This window comes from Rhineura floridana, chromosome 1, assembly GCF_030035675.1.
Source record: "Rhineura floridana isolate rRhiFlo1 chromosome 1, rRhiFlo1.hap2, whole genome shotgun sequence".
Lineage (NCBI taxonomy): Eukaryota > Metazoa > Chordata > Lepidosauria > Squamata > Rhineuridae > Rhineura > Rhineura floridana.
In genome coordinates this window covers 269,141,419-269,160,617 of record NC_084480.1, presented here as the reverse complement: position 1 = coordinate 269,160,617, position 19,199 = coordinate 269,141,419, and the positions used below count along the sequence as shown (strand labels likewise).

The 19,199-nt window shown below is 42.3% G+C and overlaps 1 protein-coding gene across 1 annotated transcript in view; it reads left to right on the top strand.

Moving 5' to 3' along the window:
* TRAM1 (translocation associated membrane protein 1) overlaps window positions 1–11,665 on the top strand; it is a 30,281-nt gene extending 18,616 nt beyond the window's left edge. Inside the window, exons 8-11 of the mRNA XM_061601109.1 lie at window positions 1,217–1,321; window positions 6,803–6,946; window positions 8,453–8,610; window positions 11,063–11,665. Coding sequence (XP_061457093.1) covers window positions 1,217–1,321; window positions 6,803–6,946; window positions 8,453–8,610; window positions 11,063–11,136 — 481 coding nt within the window. The 3' untranslated portion in view covers window positions 11,137–11,665. The remainder of the gene's footprint in view (window positions 1–1,216; window positions 1,322–6,802; window positions 6,947–8,452; window positions 8,611–11,062) is intronic.
* The last annotated feature ends 7,534 nt before the right edge of the window (window positions 11,666–19,199 follow it).

Here is a 19,199-nt window from a genome sequence, read left to right as displayed (position 1 = left end):
TAAGTGACATACATATTTTGCTGTCATGCTGAGCTCTGTAGAGGGAGCAGGGGGGTACAAATACAATAAATAATTTTTAAAAATTAATAGTAAACACATGGTGAATGTCCACTAACTGGGTTCCAACATAACTTACCTGCAAAGTGGCTCAGAAGTCTACTAACTTAAAGGGAGAAGTTTCATGGCAATAATTCAGTGCTCAAGGAAATGTGTTTCCTGGCCTTCTTGAAAATGAATGTATTAGACAAGCTCATACTTGAATGTGGGCTGTAGAGTTTATCTTGAATGTGCACATCCACTTTATTTTCATATCCTGGGTAGATTACAAGATATCTTTTGTATTTCTCCCCCTCCTTTGAAATCAAGTGTGGGGAATCAAGCAAGGTACTTGAACTTCAAATGTGGAATTAAGCTGTAAGCCCATGCTTCAATTTGAACTCCCTTTTTTAATCAAATCTCTCATTGTGGTGTATTTTTACACATTTCATTGTTCCCTTGAAAAGTGGACACTTAAAATCAAGAGGTTCCTTGAATGTGAATGCCAAATCAAGACCAGCAGAATTAGAGTTGCAATACAATTGCCACCAAATACACTTCCCCCAAATCTCCATAAAAGAGTCATGTTATCACTATTTGGCAGAAGGGCAATAAAGACAGCCAGGTAGGCCTCCCTCAGGAAAGTGTTCCGTAATTGTGACACCACAGCTGAGGCAACCTATCTTGCCTGCCCTTAAACTCTACCTTGAATGGCTGGGGAACCAAGAGACAGGTGTCAGATTTTCATTCTGATAATCTCTGTCATTGATGGATCTATCATGCTATATATATCTGCCACCCTAGTCAGAGGCAGCATGCTTCTGAAAACCAGTTGCTGGAAGCCTCAGGAGGGGAGAGTGTTCTTACACTCGAGTCCTGCTTGCGGGCTTCCCCCAGGCACCTGGTTGGCCACTGTGAGAACAGGATGCTGGACTAGATGGGCCACTGGCCTGATCCAGCAGGCTCTTCTTATGTTCTTAGAATGTGTCTTTATTTGTAGGCCCTTTTCAAAACAGACCTAGGAGTCTGATTTGGTATTCAGACCTGAGTTGTCGGAATTGAGCCCTGAATATGTGTGCCAAATTTCATTGATGTAATGTCAAATGAGGGGGTTTAATCAAAGACCTTGTGTCATTCTTGTCAATCAGCAACCTTTTTGCTTCCCTTTTTGTTTTTATAGTTTGACCCATCTTGGCCTTGTTCTTCTTGTGTCACATTACTTTGTGGAATTTCTGTTCCACATTTCCAGACTCTTTTACTTCAGTGATGAAAAATATCAGAAAGGGTAAGTACTTTACAGTGATTACTTCTCACCTTTAAAAATCTGTCTGGAAATAGAATTTCTGGTTAACACTTGTATGCAGGGCCTGATTAAGCTGAGGAGGGCCCCTAGGCTGATTGGTGTTTAGGGGCCCCTTCTCTTAGGCACACATGCGTGCCATCAACCAAGATGGCGGCAGAGGCTTCAGCCCCTTAGGGAAACCTCAGCCGCCATCTTGATTGATGGCAAACCGCAAAAAACAGCAGAGAAAAAGGTAAGTAAAGCGGGGGGATGGCGGGCAGTTCGGAAGCTCTTGTCCCATGATCCGCGGCTCCTGTCCTGCTTCCGCGGATCACGGAAGGAGAGCGGAGGGCCGTCTGTAGCTTCAGGGGCCCTCAGGCCAGTGCCCTACATCCCCCAAGAGCTCCGGGCCCCTAGGCTTCAGCCTATTAAGCCTAATGGATAATCCGGCCCTGCTTGTATGTGTACAGTTAACGTTGGACCATTTCAGCAAATGCTCCTTGCTTTTATATAAATTAAAAGAGCATCCTACAAAAATGTCCTTACTACTATTATACATTCTTGGTCCAAAATAAAACTAAAATCAGAAGGAACGTGGTAGGGAGCCTCCACTACATTGGAACCCCTAATGTTGTGTATATCTTGTTTTAACATTATAAGTTGATTATAGTACCATCTATTATCAGGTTCTGCACATGACCAATATTTATGTTAGGAATTCTTGATGCTTATTATGTACTTATTGAGTCATCATCTGTGGCAAAAGCAGGGGAGTTAGGTTTTTGATGGCTGTATATTCTTTTATGTCATGCAGTACTCGCGGTCGGAGACTGCAATTAATGTATACTTCAATGCTTACAAAAATTAATAAAAAATTAAAACAAAAAAACCTAGAATGCTGCAAGAAAACACCTGGCTGATTACTGCAGTTCAGTACATCAATTTTGTTCTGACCTAATTATGCAGCTCTTGGTCACATGCACCTCTCTCCCAGATTTTCTTTTGTTCTGATCATTTGCATAGGTACCCCGACTGCCTTGACCAGCCACCTCCTGCCCTGTATGGCTCAGTGCACTTGATGTATTTATTTTGATTGATTGATTATTTGATTTATATCGCGCCCTTCCTCCCAGCAGGAGCCCAGAGAGGCAAAAAAAGCATTAAAAACACATTAAAACATCATAAAAACGGACTTTAACATAAATTAAAACAAAACATCTTTAAAAACTTTTTTTTAAAAAAAGCTTTCACAACATCTTTTTTTTTTAAGGGTAAAAACATTTTTTTTTTAAAAAGGGTTAAAAACATATTAAAAAGCATTTCCAACACAAACTGGGATAAGGTCTCAACTTAAAAGGCTTGTTGAAAGAGAAAGGTCTTCAGTAGGCACCGAAAAGATAACAGAAATGGTGCCTGTCTAACATTTAAGGGGAGGGAGTTCCCCAGGGTAGGTGCCACCACACTAAAAGTCCATTTCCTATGTTGTGCAGAACGGAACTCCTGATAAGATGGTATCTGCAGGAGGACCTCACCTGCATAGTGGTCAACTGGGTATATAAGGGATAAGACGGTCTTTCAGGTATCCTGGTCCCAAGCTGTATAGGGCTTTGTACATCAAAACTAGACACTTGAATTTGGCCCAGTAGCAAATGGGCAGCCAGTGCAATTCTTTCAGCAGCGGGATGACATGTTGGCAATACCCTGCTCCAGTGAGCAGTCTCGCCACCGCATTTTGCACCACCTGCAGCTTCCAGACCAACCTCAAGTGCAGCTCCACATAGAGCACATTACAGTAGTCCAGCTGGGAGGTTACCAGTGCACGGCTATCCCGGTCCAGAAACGGCTGCTGCTGTCTTACCAGTTGAAAGGCACTCCTAGCCGCTGAGGTCACCTGGACCTGTAGTGACAAAAATGGTTCCAGGAGCACCCCAGAACTACGGACCCGCTCTTTCAGAGGGAGTACGACCCCATCCAAAGCAGACAACTGACCAATTATCTGAACTCGGGAACCACCAATGCATAGCACCTCCATCTTGCTAGGATTCAGACCCAGTTTATTGGCCCTCATGCAGCCCACCACCGAGTCCAAGCAGCGGTCAAGGACTTGCACGGCCTCTCCTGATTTAGATGTTACAGAGAAATAGAGCTGGGTATTGTCAGCGTACTGCTGACACCTTGCCCCAAATCTCCTGATGACCGCTCCCAAAGGCTTCATATATGTTAAACAGCATGAGGGACAAGATGACACCCTGCGGCACCCCACAGCACAACTGCCAGGGGGCTGAAAGACAATCACCCAATGCTGAAAAGGTCTGAAAACGACCCTGGAGATAGGATTTGAACCACTGTAAAACAGTGCCTCTGATACCCATCTCACCAAGTCTGCCCAGAAGAATACCATGGTCAATGGGATCAAAAGCCAGTCAGAGATCAAGTAAGAATAACAGGGTCGCACTCCCCTTGTCTTTCTCCCGATAAAGTTTGTCCATCAGGGCAACCAAGGCCGATTCAGTCCCATAACCAGGCCTGAACCCAGACTGGAATGGGTCAAGATAATCTGTTTCATCCAAGAGTACTTGCAATTGCTGCGCCACAGCCCTCTCAATCACCTTCCCTAAAAAGGGGTATTTGTGACCGGTCAGTAATTGTCGCAAACCAGTGGGTCCACGGTGGGCTTTTTCAGGAGTGGTCAGATCACCACCTCTTTCAGGGCAGCTGGAACCACTCCCTCCTGCAATGATGCGTTGACCATACCCTGGATCCACTCGGTCAAACCCCTCGGCAAGCTTTAATAAGCCAAGAAGGTCAAGGGTCGAGAGAACACATTGCTGGCCACATCATCACAAGCACCTTGTCTACGTCATAAGGCCGCATCCACTGAAACCGTTCCCAAGAATTTGCAGGACTACAGTAGATGTGGATAGGGCATGAAGACTGCTAAGGAGGCGAGCAACTTTACCCTCAAAGTGCCTTGCAAACAATTCACAGTGGGCTTCAAAGGGTCTAAAACGCCATTTCCTGGAGTTGATGTCAACAGACCCCTGACAAAAGAAAAGCTCCGCTGGACGGCTACTTGAGGATGTGATGGAGGCAGACAAGTGGGCCTTCTTCGCAGCCCTCACTGCCACACAGTAGGCACAGTTAGGATGTTTTATTTGTGCCCTATCAGCCCCACAGCACATTTTTCACCACTTGCGCTCTAGCCATCATCCAGCCTGTTTCATTCCCCTTAACTCACTGGTGTACCACAGTGCAAACCGGGCTCCACAGTGCCAGAGAGGGCATTCAGGCAACCGTATCAAGAGCCTGATGCACCTCACTGTTCCACAGCATGACAAGGTCTTCAACAGGGTCACCTGCTATATCTACTGGCAACTCCCCCAGAGCATTCAGGAATCCTGTGGATTCCATTAATATCTGAGGGCGAATCATCTTAATCTGCCCACCCGCCCTGCAGGGAAGGATCAGAGCCATAAGTCTAAACTTCCCCAAGAAGTGATCTGACCATGACAAAGGGGTGACATTCACCCCACCATCTCTAGATCACCCCTTCTTCCATCTGGAGCAAAAACCAAGTCAAAGGTCTGCCCTGCCTTAAGTGTTGGGCTGGTGACAACTTGGGACAACCCCATGGTCATCATGGAGGCCATGAAGTCCCGAGCTGGAACACTAGAGGCAGCCTCAGCATGGACATTGAAATCACCTGGGACTATCATTCTGGACTCCTCCAATACCACAGCCGAGATGGCCTCCGCCAGCTTGGTCAGAGAAGCTGCCAGGCAGCAGGGTGGACAAGACACCAGCAGCAACCCTAGTTTCCTGTCTCCTTGGCCTGACACCAGGTGCAGCCCTAAGACATTGGTTTCCTGGTGACAGAGATGGAAGTTCTGTAGACCACAGCAACTCCCCCCCCCATCCCTGCAGCCTGTGCTGGTGTTGTACCGAGTATCCAGGTGGGCAAAGCTGGGTCAGATCAACTCCTCCCAGCTCACCCACCCAGGTCTTGGTAATGCACACCAAATCGGCACTTTTATCCACAATCAAGTCACGGATGAGTGTGGTCTTATTGTGTACCAACCTGGCGTTAAACGACACACACAGGCCAGTGGGCACAGCAGATGAGCAACAAGGAACCCATCCTTGAGAGGAGTGGCAGCAAGGAACAAGGTGTAGAAAGCCTTTCCCTCGTCTTCTATGGTAATTCACCACCTCCCCATGGCTATACTTCCCTCTACCTGTGATCACTGAAATTGTGATGGTATCAACCATGTTCTTCTTTACTAAGACTCCTTCGAAACACCTGATATGGACCCAACAAACAAAACCTATGGGCCCACCAACAAAACCTATCTGAGCCAATTATCCCAGTAGGCCTCTGCGAGAATTGGGAACAGTCATACCCATTCAAACTTTTTCACACGGACACATCTATTTCCCCTCCTGTCTCACACCCAGGGAGGGCCAGCCTTCTGCCAGTTACAGACTCTCATTCTGAAGGCATCTGGCAACGTTCTCATATCATTCACTTCACTGCACAGGCTCTCACCCTGTGCAGGAACTACACATGAGCCACATGTCCTCCCCACTGCCAACCCCGCCCCCCAAGATTGGTTGGGAAAAAAGAAAAAAATAGAAGAGGGTAGCACCCTCGCCCTTGGGGCTCCTCAAGGGCAGCCAAGCTTTTATGCCTCCTGATGCAGCCAGGAGCTAATGCAAGAGGCTGCTCAATTAACTGCAGCCTCTTTCTGGAGCCAGGGTCAGGCAGGGGGTCCCAGTCCTTTCAGCACTTAACAGGGACTTCAGCTGTCTCAAAATACAGCCACCCAAAGGAGCAAGCGGCAAGTACCCAGATGCTCAGATACTCACTCCCAGGGCAGGTCTTCTTCAGTCCCCCTAGTGTTGCAGCTGTTCCACTTTAGCCGGATATATGCCTACTTTGCCTCTCTGCTATAAGGCCAACTTGGTGTTCAGTCCTAGAGCCTTCATTATCTCCAGTACAACTATAAAATTGCTAAGCACACAGAAATTATCAATTATTTCTTGAAATCTGTGTGCATTCAGATGCACCTTCAAAGCTCTCCCCACCTGCAGTGGTCCCATTAGTTTTGACGGAAGGCCTCAACCCGTCCATAAAGGGGTGGGGGGAGTATATGCACATGGAACAACTCCTTCAGTTGAAATGAATGTGGAAGCCATTTGAGGCTGGAAAGCTTCATGCGCTTTTCTGAATCCTCAGAGATGACAGAAGTGTGTCAAAACTATGCCAGAGCTCCACCACCTTGTTTGCTGCTAGAATGACTCTGTGGATGTGCCAGAAAGGGCAATTAATAGACCATGCTTGAAAAAGAAGGCGGTTTTTTGGCCCACACCACCCTAATGTGTCATATCTGCCTCTGTACTACTTACAGCCTTTATTTCAATCAGTGGATTGTATTCTGGTGAGATGCTGTAATAAGATGTTAACATCTGGTCTCTTTTCTCTAGGTTTTCACTCTGGGCAGTTCTTTTTGTTTTGGGAAGACTTCTGACCTTGATTCTTTCTGTCCTTACTGTTGGATTTGGCCTTGCTAGAGCAGAGAATCAAACATTGGATTTTAGTACTGGGAACTTCAATGTGCTGCCAATCAGGTATATTTAAGATTCATGGAGGATATGTGATTAGCCATGATAGCTAAACAGAAACTTCATATTCAGAGGCAGTGAAACTTTGAATGTGAGTTACTGGGAGACCTCTACTTGTGGGCTCCCCAAAAGTACCTGATGGGCTTCTGTTTGAAAGAAATGCTGCATTAGATGAACGACTGACTCTTTCATTGTTACGATGCTTTAAAATCGGAGCTTCATGTGAACTAGACTTATTTGAATAGTCTGCTTCAGCATGAACTTGCTTTACGTAGAACTTGTACAATGCCCAGTTAATGGGCATTTGTGTAAACCAGGGGTGGGAAACCTTTTTTCCAGCCGAAGAGCCACATTCCCTCACAGGCAAACTTCCAGGGGCTGCAGAGGCAAAAGTGGGCAGAACAATTGATGTGCTCTTACATTTTGTATTTCTCACACACGCACCCTGTATTTTCACAGTTTAGAGACACATGCCAGCTAGACCAAAGCATTTGTGGGGGACACAGAGCAGGGCTAGGGCCTGGTAGAGGGCTGGAGGACCACATTCAGTTCCTGGTATAAACCGTTCCTTCTGTGCTGCATTAAGATATGTAAGGATGGATTTAGATAATAAGTTGACTTGTATAACTACAACAATATTAAATAAGAGCTTCCCTTTCGTTCATGTGTCGCTCACGTGTTTGCATTTTAGTGTTTGTGCCCAAGTGTTTGCATTTTAGAAGCTCAGAAATTTTGAGCTACCCCCCAGAAAAACATGCTATTAAAGTCTGGTATGTGCTGCCTATCTTGTCAGGAAAAGTTTCTTTTTTTGTAGCTCAAACGTCAGTCCTTAAATTCAACACTTGAACACTTTGTCCACCTGATATTGTTGGTGTCACTCCTTCACATTGAGGGTGGCTGTTTAGGTCTATCTGTGATGACGAGAAACTTTCAAAAGCATCCCACAAGCATTTGGGCTCACTTTCAGGATGAGTTTGTCTGTGGATCAACTTCTGGTTACACAATACTATGGCTATATTTATAGTTCTTGGAAGGATGCTGTTACAGTGGTCAGCAGATCATGATCTATCTAGCCACATAGTGCATGTCACTGATAACTAAAAACAAATTATCTTCACTTTATCTAGATTGAAGTACAAAATGTACAGTGAGAAGTTGCCCTCAGAATACAAGACTAAATGTGTCATCTTCCCAGTCAGAGAATTACATGTTATCTTCTCTGTCATAATAGCATAGTTTGGTTATTGCATAGGAAAGGGAGGGTTTGCCAGTATGGTGCTTTCGGAACATACTTTTCAGTCGATGCATTCCTGTTGTATTATTATCATGGTAAATTCCTGAAGCTTTGCTGTGCTACCATTAAACCTAATCTCTCTGGGCTTCTAATGTACTTTCCCAAACAACAAGGAAATTAAAGGCTTAATAAATGGCCAAGAAACATCTGCCCAGTGGGAACTGTGCTTGTCATTTCTGGATCTTCAGGAATCCTAATAATCTGTCTTCTATTTGTAGAATCAGTGTGCTGGCATCCATCTGTTTGACACAAGCCTTTATGATGTGGAAGTTCATCAATTTCCAGCTGAGAAGGTGGAGAGAACATTCTTTACCTCCCCAACCAGTGAAAAAGAAGTTCATAACAACGAAAAGCAAGCCCTCCAAAAAAGAAAGAGGTTTGTATTTCAAATGCGTAATTCCGTACATTTTTGGTAGAAAAGAAAACAAGTTGCAGAATGCATTTAGGAAGCTGGTAACCAGTGAGGTTTAACCTGATACCAAGTTCCCTGAATTCAAGGAAGGTGGTATTAATTCATTATGTAACCAAATATTGGTGAGACAGATTTATAGGAAGATAAAATTAGCTCTAAATGTAACATCAGATGTATATGCTATGTTTGGCCTAGTTAGATTCGTAACTGGCTGCAGCAAAACTAAGAGTTATATTGACCAAAGTATTTTTTTACTAGTGAAATGTCTAGATTAATCTAGCATCCTGCTTTTTGACTGGAATCCCTAGGCAGTTCACAACATTTTGTGAAATAAAACGTTTCCGTTAAAAATCTTGGCGGGACTAACTAAAACAATGAAAGAAAAGGTATCCATAAGAAAAGAGATTGGGTTGGAAAGACGAGGAGAGAACAGGTTGAAAAACAGAACTTTGAAACACTGAATTAAATGGACAGAAAACACCAACACAAACCAACAAGTCCAGATGAAGACTATTTAAGTCCTCTGAACATGCAGAGGACAGCAGTAGAAGGAGCAATTCTAAGCTGATGCCCTCCCTCTTAATATCTTGCTTCGCTTTAGCCCATTGTACCTGTGGGTACTTTTATCTTAATTTTAGAATGAACAAAATATGTTCCTGAAGTTTATTTGCAAAGAGACTACAGTATATATTATTGTTACTGGAGAGCTTTATTGTTTAGAATTTTTATAATTGCATTGTAAACTGACTTGGGATGAAAATTTATGAAGAGCAAAACACAGAAAATGTTTTGAAGGGCAGTAAAAGGGTAACCAAGAAGTGCCCTCCAGATTTTACAAATCTTATCAGGAAACGTTTCTTTTTTTGTAGCTCAAATGTCAGTCCTTGTAGCTGGTGTTTTGTTTTGTTTTGGAAGACTAAACTAAAATTATCTCCTTCCCTTCTCATTTTAATCTGAACCAGCATTATTTACTGCCAGAGCCCAGCCCAAGAACATGTGAAAAAGTGCTTTTTGACCATTTGCAGTCTTGAATAGATGTCAGCCTCTATGCAAAAGCCATTGCAGGCTATTTTCTGTTAAGACAGCTGCAGTTTCTGCAGCAAATACAAACAGCTTACTGGATTTCATGGTGACATCCACACGGTACATTTAAAGCAGTCTTATACCATTTGAACAGTCATGGTTGCCTCCAAAGAATTCTGGGAATTGCAGTTAGTTAATGCTCTCCTAACAACTCTCAGCATCCTTTACAAACTGCAGTTCCTGGGATGGGGTGGGGACATTTGGCGGGAAGCTTTAGATGTATAGTGTGAGTGTGACCAACATCTCATATTTTCCTAGTACTCTGTCTGTGGAAGGAGCTCTTCTCTTGTTTTTTCTTTTCATTTATCTTCCCCTTCCCCTGTGTGAGTGACTATATTTGCAGAGTGTAGACAATCCACTAACCTGAGCAGTGATCTGAATTTACTGAGTCTTGTTTCAGTGCAAAACGGATGCAAACAGAGCTCTCTACAAACAAAGCAAGACATTTCAGACTTTCTGGTTATTTGGGTTTTTTAGCACTGGTTTTGTTGGAAGACTTTCATTGCTCTTTTCTTTGACTCTGAAATTTACATTATATATTATTGTTACTGGAGGGTTTTATTGTTTAGAATTTTTATAATTGCATTGTAAACTGGCTTGGGATGAAAATTTATGAAAAGCAAAAAACGGAAAATGTTGTGAAGGGCAGTAAAAAGTAACCAAGATGTGCCCTCCAGATTTTACAAATCCCATTATCTCTGACGGTTGAGCAAAGTGGCTGGGGTTGATGGGAGTTGCACCACAGTGGCTAATCCCTGCTGTAAATAGCTGCTACATTGTAGGGCTTTACCTATTTAGCAATCCAGGTTTATTTTTTATTTATTATATTTATATTCCACTTTTCCTACCAGGAGCTCATGGTAACATACAGGGACCCCCTTCTTTTATCCTCACAACAACTTTGTGAAGTAGGATAAAAGTGACTGGCTCACAGTCACCCACTAAACCTCATGGCTGACTAGGGATTTGAACCTCTAAGCCTCCTTAATTGTAGGCTAACATGCCAATCATTGTAGGAGCCCTCTGTAACTGTTTTCACATAGTATGGCATTCCTACCAAGCACAGGATAAAATTGTAACTATTTGTCCTAAGCCACTCTGAGAAATGTTAATTATATACCTATATGACCAGGAAGAAAGTGGTCTGTCTGGACATAATCTTACTAGATGTATTCTAGAGCTATCGGAAATGGGATGCTGAACAAGAGCGTACTTTTGCTTTTGTCTAGCAGGGGTTGTCTTTAAGTTTTGCTTTTTACTAAATGAATAAAAATAAGTTTTCTATATACAGTACCTTTAAAAGAGCTAACTACATGTGTGTTCTTATTTTTAGAAAATGGAATAAATGGAACATTAACCTCAAATGGAGCAGACTCTCCTCGCAGCAGGAAAGAAAAATCCTCTTAAAACTGAACTTTATTAAGTTAATTGACTAATATCCCCAAAGAGAACTGCTTTTTACTTTGGAAAGTCCTTCAGCACCAGAGTTCCTATTGTTAACAAAAAATAAATAAAATTAATGCTTTTTGGTTATTGCTACCATAATTTTTTGTGCAACTTTTTAAACTGTTTTAACTGCAAAAGGGGGCCACAATATTTTTTTAATATCTCTGAAAATGTTTTAAGTAGTCGTTGGAATCCGGTTGCCAAAAATCAGTGATACAATCTGCCATTCCTTCCAGCTTTACAGTGATGAATTGTCCATTCCAAAATGATAGTAGGAGGTTCCTATTGAAAGAAAACGAACATTTCAGTAAAGAAAAAGTAATGCCGTATCTTTTTTTAGATATTCTCTAACGCTTAGCTGTATATTATCTTGATTTTACAGTTCAGAAAATAATTTGTAAAGCACCAAAGTAATAATTGTTGTTTTGTAGATAATCTCTACAATGATTCAAGAAATTCCCTTATTAAAACACTGATGGACTGATTGAAATGTTGCTGTGTATGTATGTTGACCAGGAAGGTTCTGTGTATATTGAGATCAAAACTTCATCAATGTGTCTTGATAGCCAGTGACAAAGCAGTGTTAGTGCTTATGTACATATTGATTGCAGCTGAACAGTTCTTCACTTGTCATCAGCCTGGTTCACATGTCACACTAAGCCAAACAGTGGCTTAGCACAAATTACAAATGCGCAGGCTCCCAACAAAGATTGTGGTCATTTTACTCCTCCCTGGTTGTTTTTATACTGCGTTATTCTGAGCTAATCCATAGTTTGGCTTAGTGTGTCATCTGAATCTGGGCTCAGAGTTTCTCTCTCTCAAGACTAACCATGAGCCTGGATTTAGACAACACACTAAGCCGAACTGATTGGGGGAGAGGGGGAACAGTTGTGACTCCTTTCCAACCATCATGTCTTTCTTCCAAGCCCTATTCAAGTGTTCACCTGAATGCATGCTGAAAAAGGAGTGGGGATGCACACACTAGGCCCATTCTCCCCCCGCCCCCAGCTGCAGCCTCAAACCTTTGCACTTTGGGTAGAAGGTCTGAAGAGGAATTCTTGTGTGTTCAGCTGTGAATATGCTTCAAATTCTTGCCCGATTGTGGGAATGCTTCTAAACATGTTCAGCTGAACATGATTAGAATCCTTCAATACAAAGGGGGGATAGGACTGGCAGAGGCAAGAATGTTGGGGCAGGGCTAGCACATGGGCCCCATGCACACTATCTCCCCACACTTGCACTGCCTGAGTTCTTTGAATGTCCAAATAAGGTTCCAGTGTTGCTCCTTCCTTGCATTCAACCACCCTGTTTTTCTGGGTATCAAATTAACTTCCAGTGCAGCCAGCAAGCGTCTAGTTCCCCTCTGCTGATATTACCAACATAGCATGCAGTTAGAAGCAGGTCATGAAATGCCCAGGTACATGCTGCAAACAAAAGCTAGATGTGTAGGAAGGTGATCAGAGTATATCGCTGCTTAAGAGAGAATTCTAAGTGCAGGGAAAACGGGGGCAGATGAGAGCACAGTGCTGTTCCTGTGTGTTCACTATGTTCAATGTGGTATTTTACTCAAGATTATTCCTGGTCCTTGTACTTTGGGGAGGTAAGCAGAAGGCATCTGTATTTTTACTGTAAGGATGTAGATAAGAGTATGACATGTGAAAAAGCATTTAGAATAAACAACTGTGAGATTCAAACAGCTTTTCTAAGATCAGATTATTAGTGGGCTAAATATATTCCTTCATAAGGAATATGAGGAACATCTTGGCTATATAAAGCTTCTTAACTTTCCATAATGTCCCAGGGTGGGTTACAATAAGATAATTAAAACAGGTTAAACAGTTTATGCAATTACAAAAGCAAAACAATTTCAAACAAAAGCACCGCAGTATGGATTAAACAAAACAGATGAGTTGGGTCCCACAAAAAATGACGGTGGCAGAGGCTGAATAATGATGATGCTAGATACACCTCTCTTGGGAGAGAGTTCCACAATATAGGGGCTGCCACAGAGGGAGGGTTTTCCCAGGCTGCAGTTCCCTGTAATACTGAGGGTGGCAAAGACAGCCCTCTCCCTGCCAGTCTTGATTCCCAGAAAGACCTGTAGAGATGCAGGTGATCTTTCAGATATTTGGAGCCTAAGTAATTTAGGGCAGGGCAGGAGAACCCTTGGCCCTCCAGATGTTGGACTCCAGTTCCCATCAGCTGCAGCCAGCACAGGCTATGATTAGGGAGGATGGGAACTGTAGTACAGCAACATCTGGAGGGCCAAAGGTTCCCAGCCCCGGTTTAGGGCTTTAAACACCAAAGGAAGCACCTTGCATTGGGCCTGGAAACAAACTGAGCCAGTACAACAGTTTTGAAAGGGGGCTATACAATCTCTAAGTGGAACCTGGTCGCCGCATTTTGGACCAGTTATAAGTGTATATACAGGGCAGAACAGACGGAAGCTACCTGGAGCCCAAAAGAGTTTGTACTGACTCTTCATAAAGAAGCATTGTGATTATTGTCATAGTTTTCCTTAATGCAGTCAACTGATGGAACTAGAAGAGGACTACAAATGCATCAATTGAGTGTTTCCATGTCAAATAACAGCACATCTCTAAATACTGTCCATAATTCCATCCTTTTAGCTAACTTCCTTTATTCATAGATTTGTGTAGGGATCAATTCATCCTGAGCAGGATATGTAATGTCTTCCTGTTGAGAATCCTACAATCAGCTTTGATCTTTGGCGGTACGGAGTTGCACTAGGAGCCCTGGAGCAGCTCCTAGCTTTTATCTTTGATTAGGGAACAAGCTCCCATCTCTCACCACAGCCTCTTTGAGTTTTGCTTAGAAGAACCATTTAGGTTTTTAAAAGTGTATCGGTGATAACGGTCAAATTATCTAACATAAAAAAATTCAATCTTCAGAAGTGTTCTGGGTTCCACAGAAAGAACTATCAGCATCCAAAATGTTAAATATTCAGAACAGTGTGGTTGACTCTTGCTCTCTTCTGTGGTTTTACTGTCTTGTTCTTGGCTACAGATGGTGCCAATTAATCCTTTTCCCCATGAGGTGGTGATCAACATGCCCACCGAATGATTGTTTTTTCTGGGACATCTATCTTTCCAAGCACCTTACGCTCCCAAGGTGCTTCCCTTGTGCCAATGTGCTCTTAAAACCGTGCTTCATTCCAGCTGGAATTAGTAGTCTGTGTAGAATGTTTCCTTACATGGAGTTACATTGTACAGTTGAATTACATTGTTCATTTTTGTTGCCTGTAAGCATAAATCTTAGTTGCTTTAAGCTTTGCTTTTCGGCCTGAAGTGGAGCTTTGCAAAGATTCAGATGTTCTCATACCACAAAACGGTTCCAATGCCTTACGGTAGTTTGGTCCTAGAAAATGGAGATCACACCAGATTAAGCTTCTGGAAGACATTTCCAAGATGTATTGGGAATAAGCATTTGCTATTGTTCCTTTGGAACCGTATATGCATAATAAATTGTTAAACAGAGTGCCTCCTTTCAATTTTGCCTTGGAACGGGATGCCTTTGTATAATCAGCAGAAGCTGGCAGTTTCCCATATTTTAGGGAAGCAGGTTTTAAATCAATTTGGGGGTTTAACTTAAATCTACTCTGGTAGCATATGGTATGATAGGATGGCGGGTGCTTGACTGCCAGGGAGTGCAACTGGTAGTAGCATCAACAACTGTCACTTCCTTTCCTTTGAATAATGGGTGAAAAGCTACATATTCTAGCAGTGTCCTTGAATGACTCGTGTCTTCAGAGAAGCTCTTTCTGTAGCAAGCAGCACAGAAAGAGCCTGATCTGATTGCAGGTTTCAAAGAGTGCCCAAAACACAGTTTTGAGCCTCCCCTTGGGCAATTCCCCCCCCCTTATCACCTTCTAGTGTGAGCTCTTCGAAGACTTGTGTGCAGATGAGCAATGGCATGTTTGGAGTGTGATGGACAAAAGGAACATCTTTCAGAATGTACATTTGAGGGTTCAACATGGGCTTCTGCGCTTGGTTACATGTTATACCTGCCAAGTGAAAAGCAGTTAGATGTAGCCAAGCTCTCTTGCTTGAGAATGCAGAGAAAGCTGGAGTCTCCTGTCGGCAAATACATGAAAGCTGGGAGCCACTGGTCATTTTTCTCTGTTGTACAACCCCTCAATGCTTAGCTACTAATTTTCCCTGGAAGGGGAAGGAGCAGAGAAACTTAGCACCTCAGCAGAAATTGAGAGGGAGGGAGAAGGCCATTATGGTCCTTTCTCAGTAGCTCTTCAGAATTCTCAGCAGGCAGAGCTTGGCTACATGTGGCTGCTTTTTATGTGACAAATGCACTGCATATCCATAACTCATCTCTTACACACTCAAAACATATCTCTATGCTGTAGCTGATGTGAAACTAATAGCCTTCATGAATGTTGGGGTGATATTTCAGACGTATGACAACCCTGTAAAGTAGGCTAGGTTAAGATACAGTGATACACCATCCTGCAAATGTTGTCAGTTATCAGGGATTTAAACTTGTGTATCACACTGCCAAATCTTATACTCCAGCGCAGGAATAACCAAAGTGGTGTCCTCCAGATATTGTTAGACTACAATGCATGTCATCTCTGACCCTTGGCCATGCTGGCTGGGGCTGATGGGAAATGGACTCCCAACAGCATCTGGGAGCACCACATTGGCTTCCCACACAATTAAGCTACGCTGTAGGAAGCTGGTGTAAAGCATTCCATCGCTAATTGGGGGTGGGGGACTGGATCGAAATATATGAGAGGCAGCAGATGAGCTGCTATACTAAAAGGAAGCAAGATGAGAAGCTGGTTCTTTCAAACAACGGCTGCTTTGTTTTATACTACTTTCTTTTTTTCTTGCTAACAATTGTCCCAGTGCCTTCCATTCAATCATCAGCCTTTTGCCTCTTTTCAAAATCTATTTTAGGATGCAATATATTTCAGAGATTAGTATATTTGTCAATAGCTATAGAAAGAAGAAAGATAAAAAAATAACTGTAGAAACAAGGAACTTCGCTATAGCTGTGATGGTGTTCACAGGTGGGATCTACAACAAAATGTTGCAGTGTGGATTGCTCCTGTATAGAATTCCAGGCACTCCATTCCATTCCCCCTCCTCCATTCCAGTCTTCTGCTTTTCTCTCCCAACCTGCCTGTCAGCATTCCATGTCTATTGAGTATCCTCTGTCCTCGTTGGGCTGTTCACCTCCTTAGAGTTGTTTTCCTAAATACTTTTTTGTATTTCTGCAAACATGAACATTCACACAAGTATGTTGAAGTTCTCTCTTGTGTATGGATGGTGCTATTTGGCTATTTAAAGATCACTGGGATCTCTGCTAGTATATAAAGGTAAAGGTGTCCCCGCACTTGTAGTGCGAGTCGTTTCCAACTCTTCTTAGGGTGACGTCTTGTGACGTTTACTAGGCAGACCGTATATATGGGGTGGGATTGCCAGTTCTTTCCCCGGCTTTTCTTTACCCCCCAGCATATGCCGGGTACTCATTTTACCGACCATGGATGGATGGAAGGCTGAGTGGACCTCGACCCCTTTTACCGGAGATTCGACTTCCTCCTTCCATTGGAATTGAACTCCGGCCATGACCAGAGCTTCGGCTGCGTTACTGCCACTTACCACTCTGCGCCACGGAGGATCTGCTAGTATATAGGGGTGGTGAAAATATACTTTAAAGATATCTGAAAATGTCTGTCCTGGAGAGAGACTCAAAATCCCCCTCCCCCTTCACTTTCACACAGTGAACGTCTAGTTCAGTTTGGTCTTTATTTTGATAAGCAATCACTAGAGAAAAAGTTGTGATGTCATAAGCATGTTAGCCAATGGAGGGTATTTTTAGTCTACTGTTCCCAGAGAAACTTTTAAATTATATTTTATTTAAAACTGTAACACAACATTCTTGCTCCTCTAGCTATTGAAAAAATAATTGAAGCAATTATGGCACTGACACTGAAATATAAGAGTTAGGAGAGATCCCCACTGGACATTTAAATTCACACTTTCTAAAGTGTGACTTTCTTCAGATCACTGAGCTCTGCTTAATTTACATTTCACTCAAATGTCTGACTAATTTAGCATAGTTAGCATTTCTTGTTAGGAAATATTCACCTTTATATTACGTTAGTTTTATATAAAGCCAGTCAGGATCCATAACTATTGTATGATGAATATTAGGCAGGCGCCATCTCTGCTATCTTTTTGGCGCCTTTTGAAGACTTTCCTCTTTCAACAAGCCTTTTAAGTTGAGACCTATCCCAGTCTGCATCTGTGTCAGAATTGTTTAATATGTTTTTTAATAATGGTTTTAACCCTTTTTATGGTTGTTTTTTAAAATGTTTTTAAAGCTGTTTTGTTTAATGTATTTTAAGATCTGTTTTTATGATGTTTTAAAGTGTTTCAGTGCTTTGTTTGCCGCCCTGGGCTCCTGCTGGGAGGAAGGGCGGGATACAAATTAAATAAATAAATAATAAATATGATAACTTATGCCACTTCTCCAAATGCTTTAGTTATAAAAACAACTGAATAAAAATTCTACAGTTTAAAAATACAAATTATATGGCAATAAGGATAATAGTTACAAGACCACACAGTGCAGGAGCTACACTCATGCAATTAGAATGTCTGACTGACTAAAATCTGTGAGATTTATGAATAAATTGCTAAGTGCTCCTATTGTACAAGAAAGAGAAACAGTTCCTCTTGGAGATTTGCCAAACTGTTTGCTTTCCTTTTTTTAGTAAGTTGAGACAAGACATAAATATAAAAGATCTTGTTTTATTTATGAGTTTGTAATTATTTATTTATTTATTTATTTATTAAATTTATTAGTCGCCCATCCGGCTGGTTGTCCAGCCACTCTGGGCGACGTACAAGATAAAAAAACAACACATTAAAACGTTAAAATTTAAAACCATAACAGTAAAAACCTAACCCACCCCAAAAGCCTGCCTGAAGAGCATTTATTTGTGTGTTCTCTTATGCAATTTTGCTCTATTAAATGTTTAGCGAAGTAAAATTAAGCTGCAATACCTAAGCACCACCAACAGCAGGATTACTAACCTCCAAAGGCCAACCTAAGATGTATGTTTTCCTTTCTTTCTAACAGCTGGGAGCAAAGGACTTCCTGTAGGAAACTTTTCTAGAGTCTCTGAACAGATGCTGTGATATCTATCCTTGTCCTCATAGATGTCTGTGTATTCATGGCTGACTGGAAATTTTTAATGGAAACAAGAATAAGCTCTCTGAATTCATGTTGACCATATTATGCCTCCTAGAACATTTATTTCAGAAGAATTGGTTCGTATAATTCTCCCCCCCAAAAAAAATTTTTTACAGGATCTCAGATGCTTTGATAGTGTTTCCTTCCATTGAAAATGAACCTCTCACCAGTTTAGGCTTGTGCACAGGTATCTGTACATGTATACAGTTTGTTCATGTACTATGCTGTGCTGTAGAGACTGCATATGTGGCATCTGCCTTTCTCATAGTTACAGTATTTGATGTGCTCACAATAAAATTATTTTAAAATGTTATAGTGTTTATCACCACCTGCACTGAAAATCAGTGTTAGCTTTTACCTCCTAAGAGGCAATCATTTTGCCTTTATTCCGGGGCATCATCTTTTTCTCCTTAAGCCACATAATGTAGCAGTACATTAACTGACTAGGGTTAAAATTATTTCAACGACCAGAGCTAAACAAATTAGACAATGGTGATATGTAGTGTTGAGAAATTGCATATTACTGAATCTGCCAAGACTTATTTATTTTAAATACAAACAGGGCCACCCCTACCATTAGGCGGAGTGAGGTGACTGCCTCAGGTGGCAGAAGCTGGGAGGTGGTGGTGGCAGCACCCTGGCTGTTCCTCCTAAGCCCTTCAGCCAGTCCTCTGTTGGAGGACAGAGCTGTGTACATGCTACACTGCCTGCCCTGGCCCCACTAAACTAGCCTGCTGCCTCAGGTGCAGTGTGCACCACTATCCCATCACCATTGTTGAAATCAG